The sequence below is a fragment of the Girardinichthys multiradiatus genome, chromosome 1 (genome assembly GCF_021462225.1).
Source record: "Girardinichthys multiradiatus isolate DD_20200921_A chromosome 1, DD_fGirMul_XY1, whole genome shotgun sequence".
In the NCBI taxonomy this organism is placed as follows: Eukaryota; Metazoa; Chordata; class Actinopteri; order Cyprinodontiformes; family Goodeidae; genus Girardinichthys; species Girardinichthys multiradiatus.
The window spans coordinates 39,420,596-39,443,089 of NC_061794.1; the positions used below are offsets into that span (position 1 = coordinate 39,420,596).

General features: G+C 39.2%; 2 protein-coding genes across 3 annotated transcripts; one reads left to right on the forward strand and one right to left on the reverse strand.

Annotated features, from left to right (window-relative positions):
* The first annotated feature begins 244 nt into the window (after positions 1-244).
* On the forward strand, positions 245-13,094 carry LOC124872215 (transmembrane protein 198-like). 2 transcript variants are annotated; one of them, XM_047372087.1, is made up of 5 exons: positions 245-566; positions 5,996-6,306; positions 9,595-10,170; positions 11,268-11,395; positions 11,520-13,094. In XM_047372087.1, the coding sequence occupies exons 2-5, from the start codon at positions 6,150-6,152 to the stop codon at positions 11,667-11,669; spliced, it is 1,011 nt and encodes a 336-aa protein (XP_047228043.1). In that variant the 5' UTR covers positions 245-566; positions 5,996-6,149; the 3' UTR covers positions 11,670-13,094. The 2 variants fall into 2 exon arrangements, with proteins under 2 accessions (XP_047228043.1, XP_047227969.1); XM_047372013.1 differs by lacking the exon at positions 245-566 and adding an exon at positions 4,792-4,981.
* Positions 13,095-14,838: 1,744 nt separating this feature from the next.
* Positions 14,839-20,382, reverse strand: LOC124874046 (matrix metalloproteinase-19-like). The gene is made up of 9 exons (XM_047375214.1): positions 19,885-20,382; positions 18,526-18,614; positions 18,311-18,441; positions 18,020-18,232; positions 17,663-17,908; positions 16,060-16,161; positions 15,795-15,959; positions 15,558-15,685; positions 14,839-15,471 (listed from the first exon to the last, which is right to left on the reverse strand). Exons 1-9 carry the CDS (start codon positions 19,999-20,001, stop codon positions 15,232-15,234), a joined length of 1,431 nt encoding a protein of 476 aa, XP_047231170.1. The 5' UTR covers positions 20,002-20,382; the 3' UTR covers positions 14,839-15,231.
* Positions 20,383-22,494: the final 2,112 nt, after the last annotated feature.

Genomic DNA, 22,494 nt, shown 5'->3' on the forward strand with positions numbered 1-22,494 from the left:
TTTTCCTACTGTGAGGTTCAGGACGGAGGACCCAGAATTTCAGCCAGAAACAGAATAAAAGTTAAAACGATTTATTCAGGAGCAGCGCACAAATACTCAGGACTCCACCAGCCGGGAACCCGGGATCACTGGGAACGGAGAGGCAGGTTAGTGGCTTGAAAAAGCTTAGGTAAATATATATGACTCCAAAGAAGCCACCCACCTTAACAGAGTCCGTGTAGGACGGAGGAATCAGAATAGGCTCCTTTGCGGGGTGCGGTCCTGGCAGTCTCCAGACCGGGAGGATCGGTGCAGAACACGCCGCAGCCAGAAGTCGGATTGCCGACAGGGGGAAAGATCCTTCAGTAGTCAAGGGGGGAGCAGTAACTGGGTGAAACCAGGGAGGCAGACTCAGGCAGACAAATCCAGGGGTGAGGCAGGAGGCTTTGGTCGAGAGGCAGAAACAAGGTCGTGATCCAGAGGCGAGAGACATCCAATGAGGGTCAGGCAAGGCAGGGAAATCCAAGATGCAAAAAGTGGTCAAAAACGTGGTCAGGCAGGAAGGAATGCTGGACATCTACTAACTGGTAGGTTTTCGAAAATCTGGCACTGTCTGCCTGAGGGCTGAATATAACTGCAGAAAAACAGGTGCATGGCATGATTGATTGCACTCCAGTGCAGCAGCAGACAGGTGAAGCAGATTAGCCGATTACATGAAGACAGAGCAGGCAGACGGGCCAGAATCATAACACCTACCTTGTTATAGCTTTCTTCTATCTTTTGCATTTTTGTCACACTTAAATTTCAGATTCTGTTCATTTTAATATCAAACAAAAATAACCCGAGTAAATACAAAAGACAGTTGTCAATTGATGATTTTATTTACTAAAGTAAAATACCCAAACCAACGTGGTTATTTATTAATAACCTGTGATTAATCCATTTTTTTGGAAAGCTGAGTTTAATTTAGGAAACCACACCTATGCCTATCTCCCTCAAACCAGTTGAATCCAGAAAATAACTTGACAGAACCTGTCAGACTGCATGAAGTAGGACAAAAGATCTGAAAAAAAAAAATGCACCACGCCCCAATTTAAAGCATTTCATGAACAAGTGAGAAAAAAAAAATAATTGTCTCAGCACTTTCAGTCAAGAAAATAAGGCATTAGGACTGAAGGGAACAACAAAATGGCTACAGTGTGTATTCCTACACACTGTCAGAAAATCCATCAAGTGTTTGTGATGTTTCATCTGGAGCAAAAATCTAGACTGAAAAATGACCAAAGTAAGAAAATAAAAAAACAAAAACTCAAATCTAACAATTCTCATGAGAGCTGGAAAAACATGTCCGATTTACTTTAGATTTTTGTCCACTTTATTCTATCTGGGATCCTTTCTTGTCTGTCTTGTTGGGATTATGAATCTGAGATTATTATTTAATATTAATATTTTATCAAATAATATTTCGGTATGTTAAGGGCTGTCCTGTGAATACCAGCCCAGTAAGGCAATGGTGTTAGGACAAAATAGAAAGGTGTGAGACGAGCTCTGACATTATTGAACAGCAAAACTCTGCACACAAATGGAATGAATTCACACAATTTCATAAAATACAAGAATTTATTAACAAAAATAAGTTAACTCAAAGTCAAACATATTTCAATCAAACTCTTTACTATGCTAAAACAATCCAACTAAACTACCAAGCAGTATTAAAGAATAGGGAAGACTAACGGGCTATGTACAATATAAACAAGTTGATTAAAGATGATTGAAAATCATGACTGAAGGAGTGATGCAACATTAGCATGCAATGTTTATGTTTGAGAACCAAGGATTATCTTGAAGAATCTGGAAATTAAGTTAAGTTAGTCTTGGAACCAATTTAGGCAATAATCAGCAGACGTTTAGACAACCATTCACAATGCAAGATCAGATGAAATATTATTTTAATAAAATAATGTTTTAAATAATGATCTGCTGAATAAAACCAACCTTCTGGATGACCATTTCTCAACGGTGTCTCATTAGCTGCCTTTATTTATTAAAATAATATTTTAAGAAATATTAAGGGAATATTTTGGAAAGAGCCAAATCTTTCTGTAGAAATGGGGCTTAATGGCGTTTACTTAGTTATAAAATTTAGTAAAATGATGTTAGGGACACATTATTTACTGGATTGAAAACTAAACCTTTCTGGGTAAATATTATTTAGCAGCAAGCACATGTCCTTAGCTGTTAACAGTTAAGCTAATAAAGAAGCTGCTAGCTTAGCACCAGATTCAAACACACACATTAAAAAAATACCGTTAATAAAAGGGTTCAAATGCATAAGCGCGGACGGCGCGTTATGATCAATCTTCTGTTTAAAATCACCCTTTAATAAAGTTTGTCTTAACTTTAAAAACACACAAAAAACACAACCTGAGCATGTGTGCTGCGGATAGTCTGCTAGCACCAAGATAGCTGAGTTCAACACAAACAAAACCAAACTTCATAAAATGAAAAACGTTTAGATCATTTCAACCTAAATCACTTCTGTTTTTCTGCAAAAACACTTAACCTCATGAACTGTGGTGAGGAACGTTGTCCAAGCGACGATGAAGTTTGAAGAGAGCTCTGTGAACTAAGGGTTAGCTTCCAGCTAACCTCTGTAGCTCTGGCTGGAAGACGGCTCGTTGTCTGCTAACCACACTCCACGTTACCGTTACCACGGTGATGGGGTCTCTGCTGTCTTCCTTCCAGACTGGGAGACCGCTCCGCTCGGCTTCGTAGAGGCCGCTTCTCTGTAGGGAACTTCTCTGGGACAGTTTGCTTCTGCAGACCTCAGAGAGAGGAAGTCAAGCCAGGCGTGTACCTTAATTCCCGTTTTTATGAATGAATACTGGGTTCACAAACAGTTATTCACTCATATTTAACTTGTGCATATGATCGCATGAACTTATGACAATCTTGGATCCAGTTAAAGAGTTTATGTCTGTTTGCCAGCAAAGACACATCAGCGCGCTTGTCTCCCCTATCCGGCCCCTTTCGAAGGCCGTGTGGAAGAGGTCGACTTGTTGGAGAGGGGGTGCTCTTATTCAGACAGTGGCATCATGGGAAGTCTGCTGCTACACCCCCTTTCCTCAGTTGCTGGAAGTCAGTTAAATGCGATTTATTTTGAAAGTTCAGGAAAGTCTGTACCGGAGTTTAATGTTGAAATCCATGGCTGGGTCCCAACAGTCTCTACGGTGGAGTTTGGGTATCTTCATTTATACTGTTGGGCAGCATATCCTGCATGTTTCCTCAATCTACTGTCTTTACTCTCCACATAGTTATGCACCAGTACTGCTGCCATTAAATTTGTGTTTTGATTCCAAAATAAATTATTTCTGGCTCACTGTTTCGCTGTGTCTCGTTCCTGGAAGGAGCCCTTTATGAAGCTTTTGTTACTGTTAACTTTATATACTCTCTTTGATTTTTACTTTGTCATAGAAAGTACACCTGACCCAGTGTTCCTTTGCTTATCAAAGTCTCCTTCCTGGATGAAGTCATCAACAGATCTATTGCTGTCAATAACAAGGTGTAGTCTTTGATTTCGTTTACCCACAGAAAGTTAACCTGGTCCAGGGCTTCTATGGTTAGCTGAGTTTCTTTTCTAGGAAAAAGCCCTTATTAAATAATTGATAACATTAACGTTATATACTTTTTTGTTTTTCATTAGTCATAGACAGTACCCCTGATGAAGTCCATTCTTGTTAAGCTGAGTCTCTTCTCTGGAAGGAGTCATTGAGGGAGATATTGTTGCCAATAAGCAGGTGGAATCTTTGTTTTCCTTACCCATAGAAAGTACTCCTACCTCGGTGCATTCTTCTTTAGCTGTATCATTTTCCTGGATGGCAGTGACAAAGCTATCACTGCCATCAACTTTGTTTACTATTAGTTTTTCCTTTCCAAAGAAGTGTTAATTTGCATCCTAAAGTCTTTGGCCAATTGCTGTCATTAGGTTTTTGGTCTTTGTTGTACTTTCCTGCAGCCTGGGTCAGTGCTTCTTTGTTTTACTGGAAAAGTCAATGACTGCGAACTACTTTGTGCACCCTGTTTTGCTTTCCCATGAAAAATCCTCCTGGCTTTGTACTTCTTTGCTTAGCCATGTCTGTTATTGACAGGCATTGAAAGAGGTATTGCTGCTTTTAACCATTTGTACTGTACTCATGACATCTTTGTTTGGTTGTGTCCCTTTCCTGACACAGGCAGTGACAGCTAATGTTGCTGTTACTTTAGTATACTCTTTTTTTCTTTTTTCCATAGAAAGTACACCTGGTCTAGTGTGTGTGTATTTGTAACGCCAACCTGTCCTCTCAGGCCCAAATCAGAAGAGGCGGATAGTTGTTAAGCCTGGATCAGAAGATGTTCTACTAAGTTTTCTCTTCACTGTCACTATGTCCTTGCTTTGGATAGGATACTAATCAAAGTGAAAATTCAGTCCTATCTATTAGTTATCGCATTTTTCTGTTACAAATTCACATTTTATGGATTGAGTTGTACTGGTTTGTGATTGAAGCGCAGCCCAATAGAAAACTAGGACAGCTACCTGTAATGTTTTTCTTGTGGACGCTTTCTAGAATTGAAAGGAATAAATTGGATTCTTTAGATAATTCTCAGGGATACAGGGACACATCTTAAGTAGGTATGGTGGGTAAATTTAACCTAACAGACCAGATAATGGGTAGGGACAGTTGAACTCCCTGACTTGGCCTTGTACTTGGCAGCAGTCTCGCTCTAACGCTAGGGGCAGATGGCCTCCCTCTCCGGCGTCAGCTGTTTACAAGCACAGATGACGGACTTACCGGTCGCTGAGTCCTGCACTCAACTCACAGTGGGAAACCACACAGTCAACATAAAAACTGACAAACTCCTGACTGCTCGATCCCTGTTTACAGGAATTTAACAAGCCAATCAGGATACTTACATCTCTCTTTTAAAGTACACATTTAATCCTTGAGGATGTGAATCATTGGAGGTAGGCTGAGAAATGCATTTTCACAATTTATCTGCTCAACTGTAAAGATTACCTGTTGCTTGTAGTATTTCTGCAGATGATCTCAACCTACAATGCTATTTTCTAAGTTGATTTCACAAACTCAACAGAAAAGTAGGCAGTTTTGTTGCTATTCTTTCACAGTTAGATGTAATGTTTAAGATTTAACAGAGAAATTTTCACATCTGAAAGTGTTCATGTGCTTTACGCTAATCTGCAAATGACTCACCTGCCAAAGATCCTCTAATTCAATTTGCTGACCGTAGGATCTCCCTGAACAGCTTATATCTTTACAGTAGACTAAATCACACTGCTGCTAAAGAGTCATACTATCTGCTGTAGGTGGACATGACAAAAACATTTATAAAAGGTTCGTAAATATGGAAAAGTAGCTTGAAATAATAAAAAGAAGAAACCAAGTACTTCTACCATTCACTGTTGCATTTTATATATTGGTTTTCAGCTGCATTTCATTACACATGTGCAAAATATTCTGGGATGGCCATTCCATATGAGTACTTTCACTAGTTTTGAATGCAGGACTCTTCAAGTATTTCTTGAATGCAGGACACCTAAAGTGTTTTTTATTTGCCGTTACTGTTATTCTGGGAAAATGTTTATCCTGCTACTTTTATTGCCATCTAAGTGTTTATTTCCTTCACATTGTTCAGCAAACAGAGTACCAAACCATATGATCCAAACAATGCATCAGAAAAACAATGGCATGAATCCAGCAGGTCATTTCCTCAGCTGCTTCCTTTTCTTTAACAAAACAGAAAAATTGGAAGAGATGCACAGTTTCCAACTCTGCTTCCTGAATAGGAAGGATGGAAAAAGGCAATACTTGGCTGTACTTCCTCCTCGACAGTTTAATATTAACTAATAAATCGTTTCAATATTTTGTTTTTCAACACAAGGAAAGATAAATTTTTCCAGGATAGAAAAATTTTATGACTTGTCACCCTTATGACTGAAAAATGTCCTTTCTTTTTTCAGGTGCACGTCAGGAAACAGTTTATTGCATGCCCTTGATTCAGGCACTTCCTCTTTGCTTGGACTCCCCGTGCAGAACAATCCAGCTTCCCTCCTTCAATGAACAAAGCAAGTTCATGTTCAAAGCAGCTGCACAACACAGAAGCTATTATCCTCCATGATGGCAGTGTCTTCACTCTATGTTACAAAGGAGCCTGGTGCTGGCCTCGCTGAAGTGGATATATGTGCTCTTAAGAATAATGTGCAATACGAAGTCATCCCGTCTGTTGTGTGCTCTGTTTGCCTTTCATTCGGCCTCATCTACTGCTTTTTTGGTACGTATCCACGCTGACATTAGATGCCAGTATAAGCTTACATGAACTCACCAAACAACAGAAGCTGTTTTAAATGTTTCATTAGCTCACCTGGTGCCTTAAATCCCCTGTGGCAGGTATCTGCAAGCTGCCAGGGGTTTAGAGTGAATAAGCCCAAAGATGGAGGAGACAGATGGGTCTCTACATTTTATACAGACAGCGTTCATGAGATACCACCTGTTGCACTGAGTGAAATCCCACTGATGTCATACCGTTAAAGCTGACAGCAGCTCATTCGGTTTTTAATGGGGATTTTGTATTTAATGTCCATGCAGAGCAATGTGGAACGATGTGAAATAAACATTTCTCTCTCTGTTTTCACTCATGGGAGAAAATGTGCAGATACATTCACTAACCATGAACCCTGACATTATGCAAACACACATGCAGCCAAAATCTGATAGTGTGGCCTGTTACAAATTAAACCCATGCAATTCATCTTAAGTTTTTTGTCAACCAAAGAAACTCATCAAAAGCAGTGGTTCTTGCATGAATGCCGGCCCTGCATTAAGTCAAATTGCAATCTGTATAAAGTTTTGAGTAATTACAAATTTTCTATTTGAGTACAGACTATAAATATTTTAAATGTAAAAATCAAGTAGTCTCATTAATACATTTAATCTTAAATGAGACTCAAAAGAGATTGTTTTAGCACCACCACCTCCACTTGGTGTTTCATATCCCACCAGGATCCTGTCAAGTAGTGTTAGTGACATGAATTCAAAAGAGTCAATAATTTTATTCTGCTAGTTTAGATCTCATTAAGCTTTTGAAATACTCCATATTTGGTTCATGAATGGTTAAAGCTTCATATAGGGATTGTCAACTTTTAATAGATTCTTGTCTTTTAGATTACATGTTGATAACCTTGAGCATGAAGCTGTTTTCAGACCGGTGGACAATTTGATCTCCAGACTCTTTTGAATTCCAGTCTCTCTCTATGTTGAAGTTTGAACAAGTCATCAAAGAACTAATATAACACATTTTTCCAGCTGGCTGTCTACTTAGACCTGGTACACATCTACAAAATCCTTTTCAAATTATGCACAGACCTTTCTGTTGCATTTCAGAGAGAGATTGGTAGAGATTGGTAATAAGCTAATAATACTCTGAACATCTTAAAGTAATAGTGAGTTTCATATTTGTTTGTTTGTGTTATATTGTGTTTTTGATTTCTAATCATTAAAATACTCATACTCTTCCGCTTCAATGCGGTTGGACAGCGGTTGGACAGAGGGGTCACCTCCCAGAAGAGCCAATATAGATGCCTGAGCCACCTCAACTGGCTCCTCTCGATGTGGAGGAGCAGCGGCTCTACTCCGAGCCCCTCCCGGATGGCCGAGCTCCTCACCCTATCTCTAAGGGAGTGCCCGGCCACCCTACGGAGGAAGCTCATTTCAGCCGCTTATATCCGGGATCTTGTTCTTTCGTTCTTTCGGGCATGACCCAAAGTTCATGGCCATAGGTGAGGGTAGGAACGTAGACTGATCGATTAATGGAGAACTTCAATTTTTGGCTCAGCTCTCTCTTCACGACAACGGATCAGCACAGCGTCCCCATTACTGTGGGGACCGCACCAATCCGTCTGTCGATCTCCCGCTCCATTCTTCCCTCGCTCATGAAAAAGATCACGAGATACTTGAACTCCTCCACTTGAGGCAGGAACTTCCCTCCAACCTAAAGAGGACAAGCCACCCTTTTCCGGTCAAGAACCATGGCCTCGGACTTGGAGGAGATGATCCTCATCTTGTAGATCTTGGCTAGAGGGGACCAGCAGGACCACGTCATCTGCAAAAAAAAGAGACAAAATCGAAACCCCCTCTGGCCCTTGGTTGCACCTAGAAATCTTGTCCATGAAAGTTATGAACAGGACCGGTGACATAAAGCGACCCTGCTGGAGTCCAACATGCACCGGGAACAGGTCCGACCAAGTGCTGGCAATGTGGACCAAACTTCTGCTCTGCTTGTACAAAGACCGGATGGCCCCTTAATATAAGCCCCCGACTCCGTACTCCTGGAGCGCACCCCACAGGGCACTACGTGGGACACAGTTGAATGCCTTCCTCAGGTCTAGAAAACAAATGTGGACCGATTGGGCAAACTCCCATGAACCCTCGAGCACCCTGTAGAGGGTGTAGAGCTGTTCCAATGTTCCACGGCCGGGACGAAAACCACACTGCTCCGCCTGCAGCTGAGGTTTGACTATTGGCGGGACTCTCCTCTCCAACACCCTGGCGTAGGCCTTACCAAGGAGGCTAAGGAGTGCGATCCCCCTGTAGTTGGAACCCATCCTCCAGTGAAGGGGGACCATTTGAGCACACAAACCCCTGCACCACGTTAAGGTGGCGGTTCAAGGAGGGGATCATTAAAATACATTAGAGACATTAGTATTAGGTTAATTCTTGATTAAATTAGTAATAAAATCAGTAACCATTTAATTTCTATTTAAATGTCATTATGTTGATTCTTATCTTTATAATATACAAATCGTTATACAAATTGTTTCTTCAAGCTACAGTCCTGCGAAAAAACATTTGCAATTGTTTCCACAGGACAGCGATGTCCCTAAACATTTATCTGACTGCACATTCAGCTAGTCTTCTATAAAGAGATGTGTTTCTCCTTCTGCTAATGTTGACATTCAAAGCGGTTTTCAAAAGAGCTATGCTAACATTTGCATCTTTATTCTCTCTTTTGATTGACTCGTCAATAATTTACCTGTAACATATTGCAGTGCAGTTCCAGTTTATCATGTGTTATAGAAAAAAATCGTTCTCTTCCTTTATAAACACAGCCCATAGTTTTGAATTGCTTAAAAAAAACTGTGCAGCAGTGCTACACACAGTGACAGTTCACAGGATACACACAGACAAGGTCTTTCTTTCAGTGGCAACCTCACTGTCAAGGGTGAATAACACTTATGTTAAAAGGGATAACCCAAAGTATTTGATCAACAACCTTATAACTATGGTCTGTATTAGTTTTGCAAGTGGACCACTCAAAATAGGGTATGATTTTTGTAAATTGCAGCCACAGGTTTCACTGGGACTACCACTTACATAAACGTTTTACTTTGCAGCCCAGCAATATTGTGGAAAGTATATGTGATTGGTCAGTGATCAGGGGACTAACTTGTGCTTAAAATTATAGATGTAGCTTTAGAGAAGGTTTAGTATGAAGCTAAATCTCTACGCATGTATATGCAGGCTGATCAGGAGAGTCTAACATTGTTATTATTCTTTCTCACAGGCTACCGCTGCTTCAAGATGATCATGTTCTTCTCAGGTTTTATGTTTGCCTCATCAGCTGTGCTCCTATTCTACCATAAGGAACCCAAATTTACCAGTCAGCTGAGAGATGACACCAAGGCGGGCATCAGCCTGGGAGTTGGAGTTCTGTGTGGACTCTTTACCATGATAGTGTCCTTATTGGGACTCCTCCTCAGTGGCCTGCAGCTTGGAAGTCTTCTCTCCATCTCCATGCTTGTGGTTGTTGCACAGTTTCACAGCCTTACTCCATTGTGGGTGCCGCTCTGTGCCATTCTGGCAGCCAGCATCACCACTGCTGTGTTCACTCTGCAGTGGCAGAGGTTGTTCAGCATCTTCTACACCTCAGTGTTTGGAGCTACAACAGTGATGCTGTGCATAGACTACATGGTCGGAGGTTTTGTGCTGCTGCATCAAGTCTATGACATGTTTTATCAAGTGACTCCACGACCATTCTGCTGGTTTAACTGGGCAATCACTGGGATCTGTCCTGTTATGAGCATCATAGGTGTGTTGGTGCAATGGTGGGTTACTGCAAGAGGAGTTTTACACACTGAAGGTTAGTTTTGTGCAGTTTACAAAATTGTACCCCTTTAACTTTTCCATATTTTGTTACTATTTAATCACAAACAACAATGTATGTTTTTGGAATTTTATGTGGTATGCCAACTCAAATTAGTGCATACTTGTAAGGGCTGTTCTGCTTGGGACCTTACTTCTGCAAAGCAATGGCACTTTAATAACTGTGTGCAATAATACATAATTTATACATTTTTTATACAGATAAAAATCTGAAGTGTGGTGTGCATTTGTCAGAACCCCCTTTACCCAGATACCCATAAATAAAATCCAGTGTAAACCATGAATTCACCAAACTTGCAAATAGAATTGCTGTGGGTAAGTGTTTTTCTAAGCGAAGGTAAGTCTGGAGGAGCCACAGAGATCCACAACTCAGGTGGGAGAATTTGTTGACAAGAAAGTGACTTTACAAATCTGACCTCTGTATAAGAGTGGCAAAACCACAGCCATTGTTTAAAAAAAAGTCCAATTTGTATATTGCCACAAGCCATGCATGTGTTTTAGTCAGATAAGTCAAAAATGTAACGTCTTGACCTACATGACATACATCAGAGGTCTATCCTTCAGCAGGACAACAACCCTTAAAATACAACAAGAGTTACATTAATAAAGGTTTTAGAATGGCCCAGTCAATGCCCAGACCTAAATCCATAGAGGAAAATTCTTCAGAAATAATTTTCACAGATGCTTTCCATCCAATCTGACTGAGATACAGCAAATTTGCAAAGATGAATGGCCAAACTGTCAGTCTTTATATGTACAAAGCTGGTGGAGGTATATTCCAAATAACCTGCAGATTGCAGCAACAGGTGGCTTCTACAAATTGCTAACCAAGGCTGGAATGCACACTACTTTTTTATTTTAAAAACCATGTATCATATTTTAAAACCATTTATCATTTTCCTTCCACTTCACAATGATGCACCAAATTCTGCTGATTTATCACATAATATCTAAATAAAATACACTGGCGTTTTGGATTGTGACATAACAAAATGTGAAAATGTTTAAACAGCAGGGATGTTTTCTCAAGCTCCTCCTGTGATGTTGAATATGTATCTTAATTCTGCTTCCCAGCTGCACATAAAAAACAGAAGAAACATGGAACAAAGCAAAAATGTAGAGAAGGAAGGAGGAGACCCCAACCACACCGTCAGCGTAGGCCTCCACCCTTGAAACGATATGCTGGAGATGTCCTTGCACCGGTAAGTGGCTGAAATATAAATGTAAAATGCAGGACGCTCCTGATCCCAGGAGATAACCTCATCGTGTATGAATCTTGTCAGTTCAGTAGCTGTTTAGTGTAATAACGACGCTCCTCTCTTGCAGAGTTATCTCCACAAACTCCAAGAGCGTCAGATGGGAACAAGCTCCTCCACCAGCAGTGTCAGCACCATCACACATACTCTGATCGACTTTAACTTCGAGACGGGCTCCATGGTGCCTCTTACCACAGTCTCCCCCATTTTCACTGTCTGAACAAACAGCATCAACTAACTGAAGAGCACATCTCTGGGGAATGACCTTTAAATTGTTTACTTTCATAAAAGCTGTTTGAAAATTTCAGTTTCTGCTTTGGATTCTCTTCACCAGCTTCATCTGATAATTATCATCTTACACGTATGATTGAACTAGTGAAACATGTATCCTCAGATTTTTAATTCCAACATTCCTTGAGGAGTTTAATTCTCACACTATTTGTATTCACATTAAAAAAGTTTGTTGCTTCATGTAAATACTTTTTCCTCATGGTTGGAACAGCCCCTGGCATCCAGATCCAAACCATATCCTATTTGGACAATTTTATATATGTCCTGATTAAGGCATTTTAAAATGATTGGTATTGGAGACACAGGCCAAACTCAACTCCTGACACCTGTTGTTGTTGTTATACTGGCTGTGATTTTTATGTCAAAATGTTGTGTAGCCATGTTTCGTGTTTCTGATTTTTTTAATATCACAGCTTATTTTCATGTGTATTGCTTGCAAAACTGTATACGTACTGTATTTCAGTACTGTATTATAGGATATGCTTATTATTTTGTTGGGTTTATCCCAACAAGCTAAGTGTTTTTCAAGATTTAGAGGGACATTTACAGTGAAAGAAGGACTAAATTGGCTGTTGCCTCGCCCCTGTATGATGGGGCCTACACACGGCTAAAACTCAACTCATTAAGGTTTTGGACAATCAAAATAAAGTAACTCTTTTTGTCCTTAAGCCAAGTTTATGATCAACTGAAACCACACTGAAATATGAACAAATGATCAACAAGGCATATCACAATAGAGAGTTAACATGCTAACATTAGCCTAGCACTTCAGCAAACTGCTGGGCATAAAACTATCAGCAGTTTCAAGGTAAGGGTTTGTTGAAGGCTGTAGCAGTATGTGTCGAGTTAGATAAAAATGTGATGCATAGTGAGAACAAAATACCACTATTCTAACTTGTGGTGGAGCAGAATGTTAAAGCTGTCATGCTCCTGTTCAGACAAAATGTCAAAATAAAAAATACTGTAGCTGTACGTTAAATGGGACACAGTAGACCATAATACTGGTGGAGTGTACTGTTAATTTAATGCACTTTAGAGCTACTGAGTTTACAGCCATGTCATGGAATATATGTTATTTATTTCTATGTGGAAGCTGAAATACAGCTGGCATTTGTAAATGTCTTAATGACTTGGATCTGTATCAAGGCAAAAAAAACAATCTTGATCAGGACATTCCTAGTTAACTTAAATGAGAAAAAGTTAATTTACCCAAAGATATGCAATCAAAGTTAGGATCATTATAATAAGAGTTTTACTGTGGATATTATAAACTATTCCAGTGTTGAGTTGGATAAAAGCCTGAAAGCTTTTTTATATCTTATTTTAAAGTTTAATAAAATCACTTTTTATTACACTGGTGTTTTATGCTTGTATGCTTATGTAAACTACAGAAAATAAATGTATCCATCCATCCATGGGTGAGAGATGTGGAAGGAAAAATACATTTATCTTAAAAAACAAATTAAATGAATAAAAGACTTACAGTTATAGTTGCACTTTTCACAACCAGAGACATTGAGCCATTTGCATTTACAACATGAACACACTAGTTCATAGTAGTAATAGTAGTAGTAGTAGTAGTATGCCAAGATGCTGTTTCTCTCCAGTGCAAACAGACAAAAAATTACTCAGTTTTTTTAAATGCACTAACATTGTTATAGTTGCCATCTTGACCAGTTTGTGTTTTTGAGTATTTTTAAGTTCAATTTGTAAGAGGATTGTTGTATTCGACAACTGAAAAGTTGTAATTTTTCAGTTTAAATAACAATAAACCCAAGTATTGGCCCCTTTTAAATTCTTCTGTCATCAGGATTCACTAAAGGTGGAGGTTCTCCTGGTTGATCTAATCCACCATTATTAAGTCAGCATGCGAACCCATCCAGAGGCTGGTACTGAGACAACTGCTTAAGTGAACGTAAGGTAGACACATCTTTACACCTACATATGCATGAATTTAGTACAAATTAGACCAAGTTGCTATTCAATGAGAGTCAGAATAGCTTGTGGAAAAAAGTTCCTCTTCATTCTATTTGTTTTGGTTTCAAAGTGCAAAACGCTTCCCAGATAGTAACAGAGAAAACAGTTCATTATTGAGGTGAAAAACACAGGTCTTTGTTGTCCTTAAGCCACTTTGTAATGAGTTTGGTGCTAAGCTCAGGGTCATTCTCCTTTTGGAAGACCTATCTGTGCCCAAGCTTCAACCTTAAAACAACCACACACCATGATGCTGTCACCCCCGTACTTCACAGATGGAATGGTTTCTTCGGGGTTGCAAACTTTCTCCTTTTTCCATGTAACAATTGTCATAATGGCCAAAAGCTAATATTTCCTTTCAATCTGACCACAGGACAGCTCTTTAACAGGTAAGGTTCTTGTCTCTGAGTGCATTTGAAAACTGTAATCTGTTTTTTTCTTTTCCTTTAGGAGTAATGGTTTCTCCCTCGCTGAGTAGCCTTTTAGCTTACGTCGGTACAGGACTTGTTTTAGTTTGGATAATGACACTCTCTTACCAGCTTTAGCCAGCATCTTCAAAAGTTATTGTGCTTTTGTTCTGGGGTTATCTCTGGAAAACAGAACCTGTCCCTTTTCTAATGATGTGATTGCTGGATATTCGCATACTGTTTATACTTGCATGTTTTTATTTTAACAGATGCACCTGTAACTGTATATTGTTCTTCAAAAATGAACCAGACTTAAGGAAGTCCACATTTTCTTCCTGGCATCTTGGCTGATTTCTCTATGGTTTCTATGATGTCACACAAGGAAGCAGTGTGTTTGAGGTGTTACCTTAAAACGAATCCACAGTTGGGCCTTGATTTAATTCAAACGTTGTGAATTAACCAGAATCAATCAGAATCAGTAACTTCCAAAGCCATGACATCATCATTTGGGCGTTCTTATTCTGACCTGTCAATCTTCGTGTATGTAAATATCTGACTGTGAAGAACGTTCTGGCATTTAGCAAAGAGAAATAATTTTAGGTACATGACCTAAAACAGGAAAAGTTAAGTCTTGTTCAATGTCAGATGGAAATGTCAGTATGTGACCACCTCATGCATCCTCTCTTTACGGAATAACTCTATTTTAATTAATTTATCAAATTTAACAGATTTTTTATTTGCTAACAAATAATTCTGAGAATTTCTTACATACAATCCACATAAATCACAGAATAAATATCAACACAAGAATACAGTACATATCCACTAGGAGACACTGTTTCAGCATGTTGACTACAGCACTGACTAAATAAATGGGGGGAAAAAATAAAAAATATGACTATAAATATCTGCAGTAAAACAGTGTCCTCTATTTGTCTGAAAACTGTTCATCATAATAGTTAGGACAATAGCTATTTAGAGGTGGCAACTGTGAGAACCTCCTAGAAACAGGACAAAAATCTGAGTCAAATCATCACCTTCATATCTTCTCTTACTGTTATTAAACTGACAGGTTGGGTCTGTGTTGAGCCCCTGACGGCCTCTGGTGGCTCAGTCGTCACACTGCATCCAGTGAGCTGCTGTGTCCTGAGGATACTTCTTCTCCACTGTTTGATAACTCTGGCTCACACGCCAGTGCTGGCTGCCTTTAAACACGTACACATAGCCGTCTGTCCATGTCACAGCAGCATCAGTGTTGCTGGGTACCCCATTAAAGACATGCCCAATAGGTCTGGGGTATGAACGAAGGTCAGTGGGACCATATTCATCCCAAGGAAAGTACCCAGAGCCCTAAAATGAAAATGTAGGTATTTACTTTACGCAAGAGGAGTCACAAATAAGTCTAAGTTGATGGAAAGGCTGCTTCTGTTTCTTACTTTGAAGAAGATCAGCTTCTTGTTCTTGGGGAAGTAAAGAGCTGAGTCGATATTTCCAGGGATGTTGGTTAAATGTTTGGGGAAGCCTTTGTCAAGTTTGAAACCAGTGTACCTCCATACTTTGTCTCCTAAAATGGTGAAAAAGACATGTAGGATGATAAAAACAAAGCAGCAACACTTATGAAACATATTTTTTTGTTATAAATTAAACTTGGTCAGCAAAAATAATAAATCCACCCTTCAGGAAGTAAGATTTGCCAGTCCGCTGGGAATAAACAGCTGCATCAATGCTTCCTGGCAGCTCCTTCCACAACCCAGAAATCACAGTGGGAGTGTTATAGCCAGAGCTGGACACCGTCCATACATACTGTCCGCTGAAAACATATGTCTTACTTGGTGGAGCTATGTGCACACAAAATAGGAGAAAAATATTATATTACTTTCTCTTGATGGGTTATCGTAAGTAAAATTTAAGGCTAATTGTGCTTCAGAGTCTCTGCACCTAACATAACTGCATCCAGCGTGGCCTTGCATGGATCTGGGACAACACCTCCAGGCACTGGCTGGTGAGGATTTACAAATGGAGGACTCTTCTCTGGTTTTCCTGAAAAAAGGGACAACTGCATGTTGTGGGAACAGCACATTAAAGGGTACATACCATATTTTGGAGCTAAATACATATAAACATTGAAAGTATGAAACATAAATTACTCATAATCAACCTTATTGTTGATTTTATTTAAGCTGAAAAGTAAAGTTACAAGAACAGTTCAACAAAAATGCCCGTAGCTTTTCACAAAATCAGGATCATTTATGGATGATAAAGTCTTTTCTCTGTCCTCAGTGTCCAATGGACACTTGCACATACGGCACAGCATTTCTTTTTCATGAGGGGTTTCTCGTTTTTTTAATGCAAATATGTCAAATGGATGTATAGCTATACTGGCAGCACAGAAAGAGCTTGTAATGAGCACTTTTGCTACAAGTATCAGCTATAAAGGAAATGTGGTGAGTTTCATAGAAGTAAACATATACTACAGGTCCTCAATCACAGGCTCTCTGTTGGCAGCAACTTTTTCATCCAGGGTCATTAAACAAGAGGGATTTTTGGATAAGGACCTGAACAACCGAAAGCAAAGAGGATCCACAGCTAGGGCCAATTGCTCAAACAGGGAATCAACAGTCAGACCGCCGAGGCAACTGCACATGTTTGTGAGCATAAATCTTATCAGTTGACAAAACGCTTTCTTTTACAAGTGTGCACAAAATCTGGGCCGCGTTTGGACGTTTTGCAAAGAGTCATTGATGATACTATAGAAAAATACAGATGATGAAACTTATTTCACACGGACTTTGAGGTGGAGTGGATAGTAGAGTAGACTAAAACGTATGAATTAGGTCTTACTGTTGTACAGCTAAGCGTTCATGAATCAAACACAGACTGATTATGTGGAAAAAAGTGAGACTTTCACAACCACTGCTTGTTACGCTAATACAACCTAGGCTAATCTAGTGAGTTGTTGGGAGGAACATGCTGACACGTGCCTGGGGACCAAAGAGTAACAACGCTGGTCAGAACTGGAGTGGAAATTGCAGTATCTACCTGAATAATGTCAGAATTTTTGTATTTTGAAATGACAGGTTTTTTTTCACAAGAAGTTGTTTGCTGCTGTTAATAGATTACAGGCAGAGTGGGCCACCACAAAGCACTTTTGAATCTCATCCAAAATGTGCCGGTTTGCTAGATCACCAAGCCACTGCTCTCAGACAATATTTCTCCTGACTCTTTCCACACTGAATATATTGCAAAATCTTCACTTTAAGGGTTCTAATTCAAGCTGGAAATGTTGCTCTCACTACTTTTAAATTGGGTGGCCATTGTGTTAACACCATAATTAGTCTTTCCAAACATAACATCGTCATCCTAAAAAAACATCAGCTGCCATCAACAATGTCCTTGTGCTTGCTTTTTTTCTTTCTTGATTTTGATCATGAAAACATTTATAGCTATCGTGAGCTAACAGCTCGAACCACCTCATAAAAATGAGGTTATATGTAATTTTAAAGAGAATTAATTTAGCTGTTTAGCCATATTCCAGCATTACCGTACAAAGCTTGGATCCCTCTTATATCATCCAGATGCAGCTTAAAGTCAGAGCGGTATCCAGCATATATGGGTCCCATTAGTGCGGTGTAGTACTGTGAGTGGCCCAGGCCAATAGCGTGACCGATCTCATGAGCTGCCACAATCCTGAGGTTGGAGCCAGAGCTCTTACCCTCTGTCCAAAGCTCATCTTCATCAAAGTGCACAATGCCTGACTCGGGAGCATCAGCGTGTGCTAAAACATGACCTGTGGATGAAGAAAGAATATTATCTCACTCTGTTTCAAATGTCACCTTAAAGCAGAAGTTTCTAAATAGAAAACTTGCGACATCCAGAGGTGAGCTCATATTTCTCCTACCTCTTCCATCAAAGGGTACCGGGCATGATTTGTCTTTAGTGTGAAAAGAGATTTTTATATCTGCCCTTCCTTGATGTAGCTCCCTGAACTTCAAAGACGACACGTCGCTCCAGTATTTAAAAGCAGTCTGGATGGCCTGCCGGGTCTTTCCTAGACCCAAGTCAGGGGTGTAATTGTAAATTCGGTATGTCAGCATCTTCTTCCGCCAGTAACCTGTTCAATAATGACCATAGTTAATGCTCACGCATCTCACTGGTCTGTGACTGTGTTTTATAAAAGAAAGATACCCACCCATGACCCGATATTTGAGATAATTATTAGTGAAAGAATCTTCTAGACCACACCGGGGCTGCCTCATCATTTCCAGTGTGGCTGAATCCAGGTTTCCTGATACTTGAAGGTTGGACACTTTCTGAAAGACTCTGAAATGCACGGGAGACCTAAGTCTCATTGATTCCAATGAAGAACAACTAATAAATTAGGATGTAAACCTCATTTGGCATCACCTCAGAGCCTCCTCTATTTTTTCAGGTGGAGGGTTAAGATGTGTACTGTCCAGTGGGATGTGCAGATAGCCATACCTCCTTAAATACGCCTAAAACAAAAAGCAATCATTTAAACAGCTGCACACAATATTAATTTATTGAGATAAAGGAAAAGGGTGGTGTTATTGGTTGCAGTGCCTCACTTTGTGTCACGTTACAACCACAATCTTCAATGTATTTCAATGGGATCTTATGTGATAAATCAATGCGAAGCAGTGAAGGTATATGATACACAAACATTTCAAAATGTTTTACAAATAGAAATTAGAAAACAGTGGCAGAGAAAGTGCCTGAACCACATTTTTCTGCAATTACAGCTGTAACATTGGTATGAAGTTTGTCACTATCAGATTTGCACATCCAGAGACTGAAATTCTGGTCCGTTGTTGTCTGCAAAATTGCTAAAACTCAGTCAAATGGATAGGTTAGGTCAGCAGTAATGTCCCAAGTTACTGTATATGTTTAGGGTTGTCCTGCTGGAAGGGTAACTTATCCCCAGTCTCAAGTCTTTTGCAGAATCTAAGGAGTTTTAATCCAGGATTGCCCATTAATTACCTCCATCGAGCTTCCTTGTCCTTGTTGAAGAATAGCATCAACAGGATGGCATGTTCAAGATAGTGTGCTAGTTTTTTAACACATAGGGTTTTGCATGAGCATGCAAAAAGTTCAGTAACAGTCTCATTTCACCAGGGCACCTTCCTCCAAATGTCTGCTGTGACCCCATGGTTTGTGGTAAACCAAAACAGGACTTCATTTGGCTTTCTATCAACAATGGCTTTCTTTCAGATTTGATCAACAGATACTCCCACCTGGGCTGTGGGTATCTCCAGCTGCTCCAGAGTTGCTTTGGGTCTCTTGGGTGCTTGTCTAAATAATGTCCACCTTGCCTGGCCTGTTCGTGGATGATGGATTGGACAGCTGCTGTATAAACGAACCCTGTTTTAAACTTTTCAAAACTTTATATTTGACCTGATCTTATATAAGGCATCAGAGTAAATGGAGCTTAATATAAATGCATGATAGAAAAAAAATCAATCCATGTATAATTTACCATGTCATTACCATGACAAAACGTTAACACGTTCAAGTGGTGTGAATACTTTACAGTGAAATGTATATGGCCCTGTTTCTCGTACTACAATTTGTAAGGTGTGTAGTGCTAAAAACATTAAAAGATGTATTCATCTATTTACAGTTTATTGCAAAAACCTAATAAAAGTTAAAATACTTAAGTGTTTAGCTGAGTTTTGATTTACAGTTATTATATTTTACTACATCTAAAGTCATACTCCACCAGCAACCCTGCTTTATTTTTCTTACCACTGCTTCAGTAAGGTCCTTGTTGCCCCAAGCAATAGATGAGGCTGTGGTCACCAAAACAAGAAGCACCATTAACTCCTGTCTGTAGTCCATTTTCCACTTTGGTTCCTTTCCCATCACTGATGAAAAGAAAAACTGGCTACAATAAAGCAAGCTGCCTTATTTTTTAAATATACTGAATGTATTAATGCTCTGTCTTCCTCTGTAAATTAGCCCTTTTACATATATGCTGTAGCTGGTTAGTTTAGGCACTTGGTTTTTATACCGAGTATTTGTTCCAGACATGCCTCCTAACCACACAATAAAACCTTGACAAGGAATGTGAAGTGTGGAGTATAGGAAAAAAAACATGCTAATTTCAGACACTAACTGCATGATCACGTCTTTGCACACCATCATTTGAGCCCCTTGAAGTGTGTAAAAATAACTCCCCTCAGACATGTTTTTGCTTCAAAGGGAGCAAATGAATTTTGGGATTAGGACTGTTAAAAAAAGGGGGTTCAGTTTCCTGCCAGTAATGAAAGGTGCTGAACATGAACAGATTTTTATGAAGAGAAGAAACACGCTATTGATACTAAATTGGCATATTTGGAACCAGAAATAAGACCGATGTTGTCTAGATTTGTTCTGTATTTGCAAATTTTGCAGCTTTCTTGACTGAATCTGATTTTTTTTTTTTTTTTTGGCTTCATGGTTTCCAGTCTGTGAAAACACAAGTGACCACATACCCCCTTGAGGGACAAGAAGATCGGCTTCTTATTTCATTTCTTAATGTAGGAGCACATTCAAGAAAAACCAGTGACGCCTCCAAGGAACCACTGCAACAAATCATTGACAGGCGATGTCTCCTTTTGCTTCAGTCTCATTGAGAAACAATGGCACATAAACACTGAGGAGAGAAAGACTCACATCTATAATGTCCAACCTGTTCAAATAACATGGGTGATAGTGTTGATAATTCACTATTTTGTATAAACAATTAATTAGCTGTTTTGCATTTATTAGACAGTTAACCTCCAAACAGTAAACAGCTTCTTTCAGATCAAATAATCAGAATTTCTTTCATTTTTTGTGCAGGACTGTGACAGAGAAATATTGACTTTTTAGTTGTTTTCAGCTTAAGCTGCTCAACAGAGCTTTGTGAATGTGTGCAACTAAGTTTAAGTGACTAACCAATGAAAGTGTCATATTATTTGTTGTATTTAGCTAATTGTATGATAGGATGTTGCACGATTACTTGACAACAGCATATGTTAATGCATTCTCCATTTAAGTTATGGTTCACATCTGGGACTGGTTTATTATTCATTACTGGCTATTAATAACTACACTGTTTCAAAGAGGTTTAATGAAAACAGAATTGCTAAGCTCTGACCTTTTTTCTTTATCCTGTCTATGTCATAGAGTCATACACAACATTTAATTTCCCTTCGGAATTAATAAAGTTTTTTTGAACTGAATTGAGTTTAACCGGATTCCCTGCAGCTTTCCACTAAGAACCACCCTTCAGTTTCTCCTAGCGTTCGATTGTCTGCAGCTTGTATTTTATAGTCAAATTTAAGTGACAGATTTCTTTGATAAAATATTCCTAAAAATCTCTCTTTTACAACTAGTTTGCTGTGATGGATCAGAGCCTGCCATTCATTTCCTTATAAGTAGCTGAAGATTTCTAGGTAAATCACCCTCTAATGGGTACATGATATCAGTTTGAAGGCTAAGAAAATAGCATTCTTGAGATTGGAGTTATTTTGACGTATGAAAAGTCTGTTTTTGTTTTGGATCTGTATTCAAGCTCTGAGACTTACTTTCTGTTTCATAAAAGTCAAGAAGCTAAGACGGCTATCTGCTGCAAGTAAGATATTGACTGCTCTTTACCTCTTAACAATAACCTACTTAAAATATGTGAGCTATCCCTTTAAGTCAACTACATTCATAGGAGAGAAAAACGGCTGCATTCATATAATGCCTTTCTATTTTTGTTGACCACTCTGTGCTTTACAACACAAACCACAGTAACCCATTGGCACGCACATAAATACACAGCTTTTTACTCAATACACTGTGCACATTTTCTTGAAAATCTCAGTGACTTCAATAGAAACAATATTTTCTTGGAAAACACTCTTTAAACTTTATTTTCTGTATATCCTCCAGCCACAAGTGGATTACAACCACAGGAGACAAAAAAGTTGAGTAACTTCATCTCAATCGATATTTATTTGATTAATAATTTTAAGTTACTGATGACATAGTTAAGCCAAACCCAATGTGCCACAATGTCAGTATAATTCATTGTTGGCTCACTAGTTAACTTGAAAACAGCTTGTGTTAATGCAGAATTCAAAAATGGTAAAGCATAGAGGACGTGAATGCGAGGTCAGCGGCCCTGTCTGACCTGCAGCTGGTCTTCCAAATAAAACCTTGCTTCAATGAGACACCTCTGTTTCAGGAGAATCCAGACATTTCAGTGACAGTCATCAATATACCTAGAGATAAAAACAGTTATTTGTCTTTTTACATAATTCTCATTTTTCTGCAAATATAGACTTGACACATCTCTTCTGTACACTCACAAGAGAGGTGTTTAACCTTTAGGGATAAGGTGAGTAG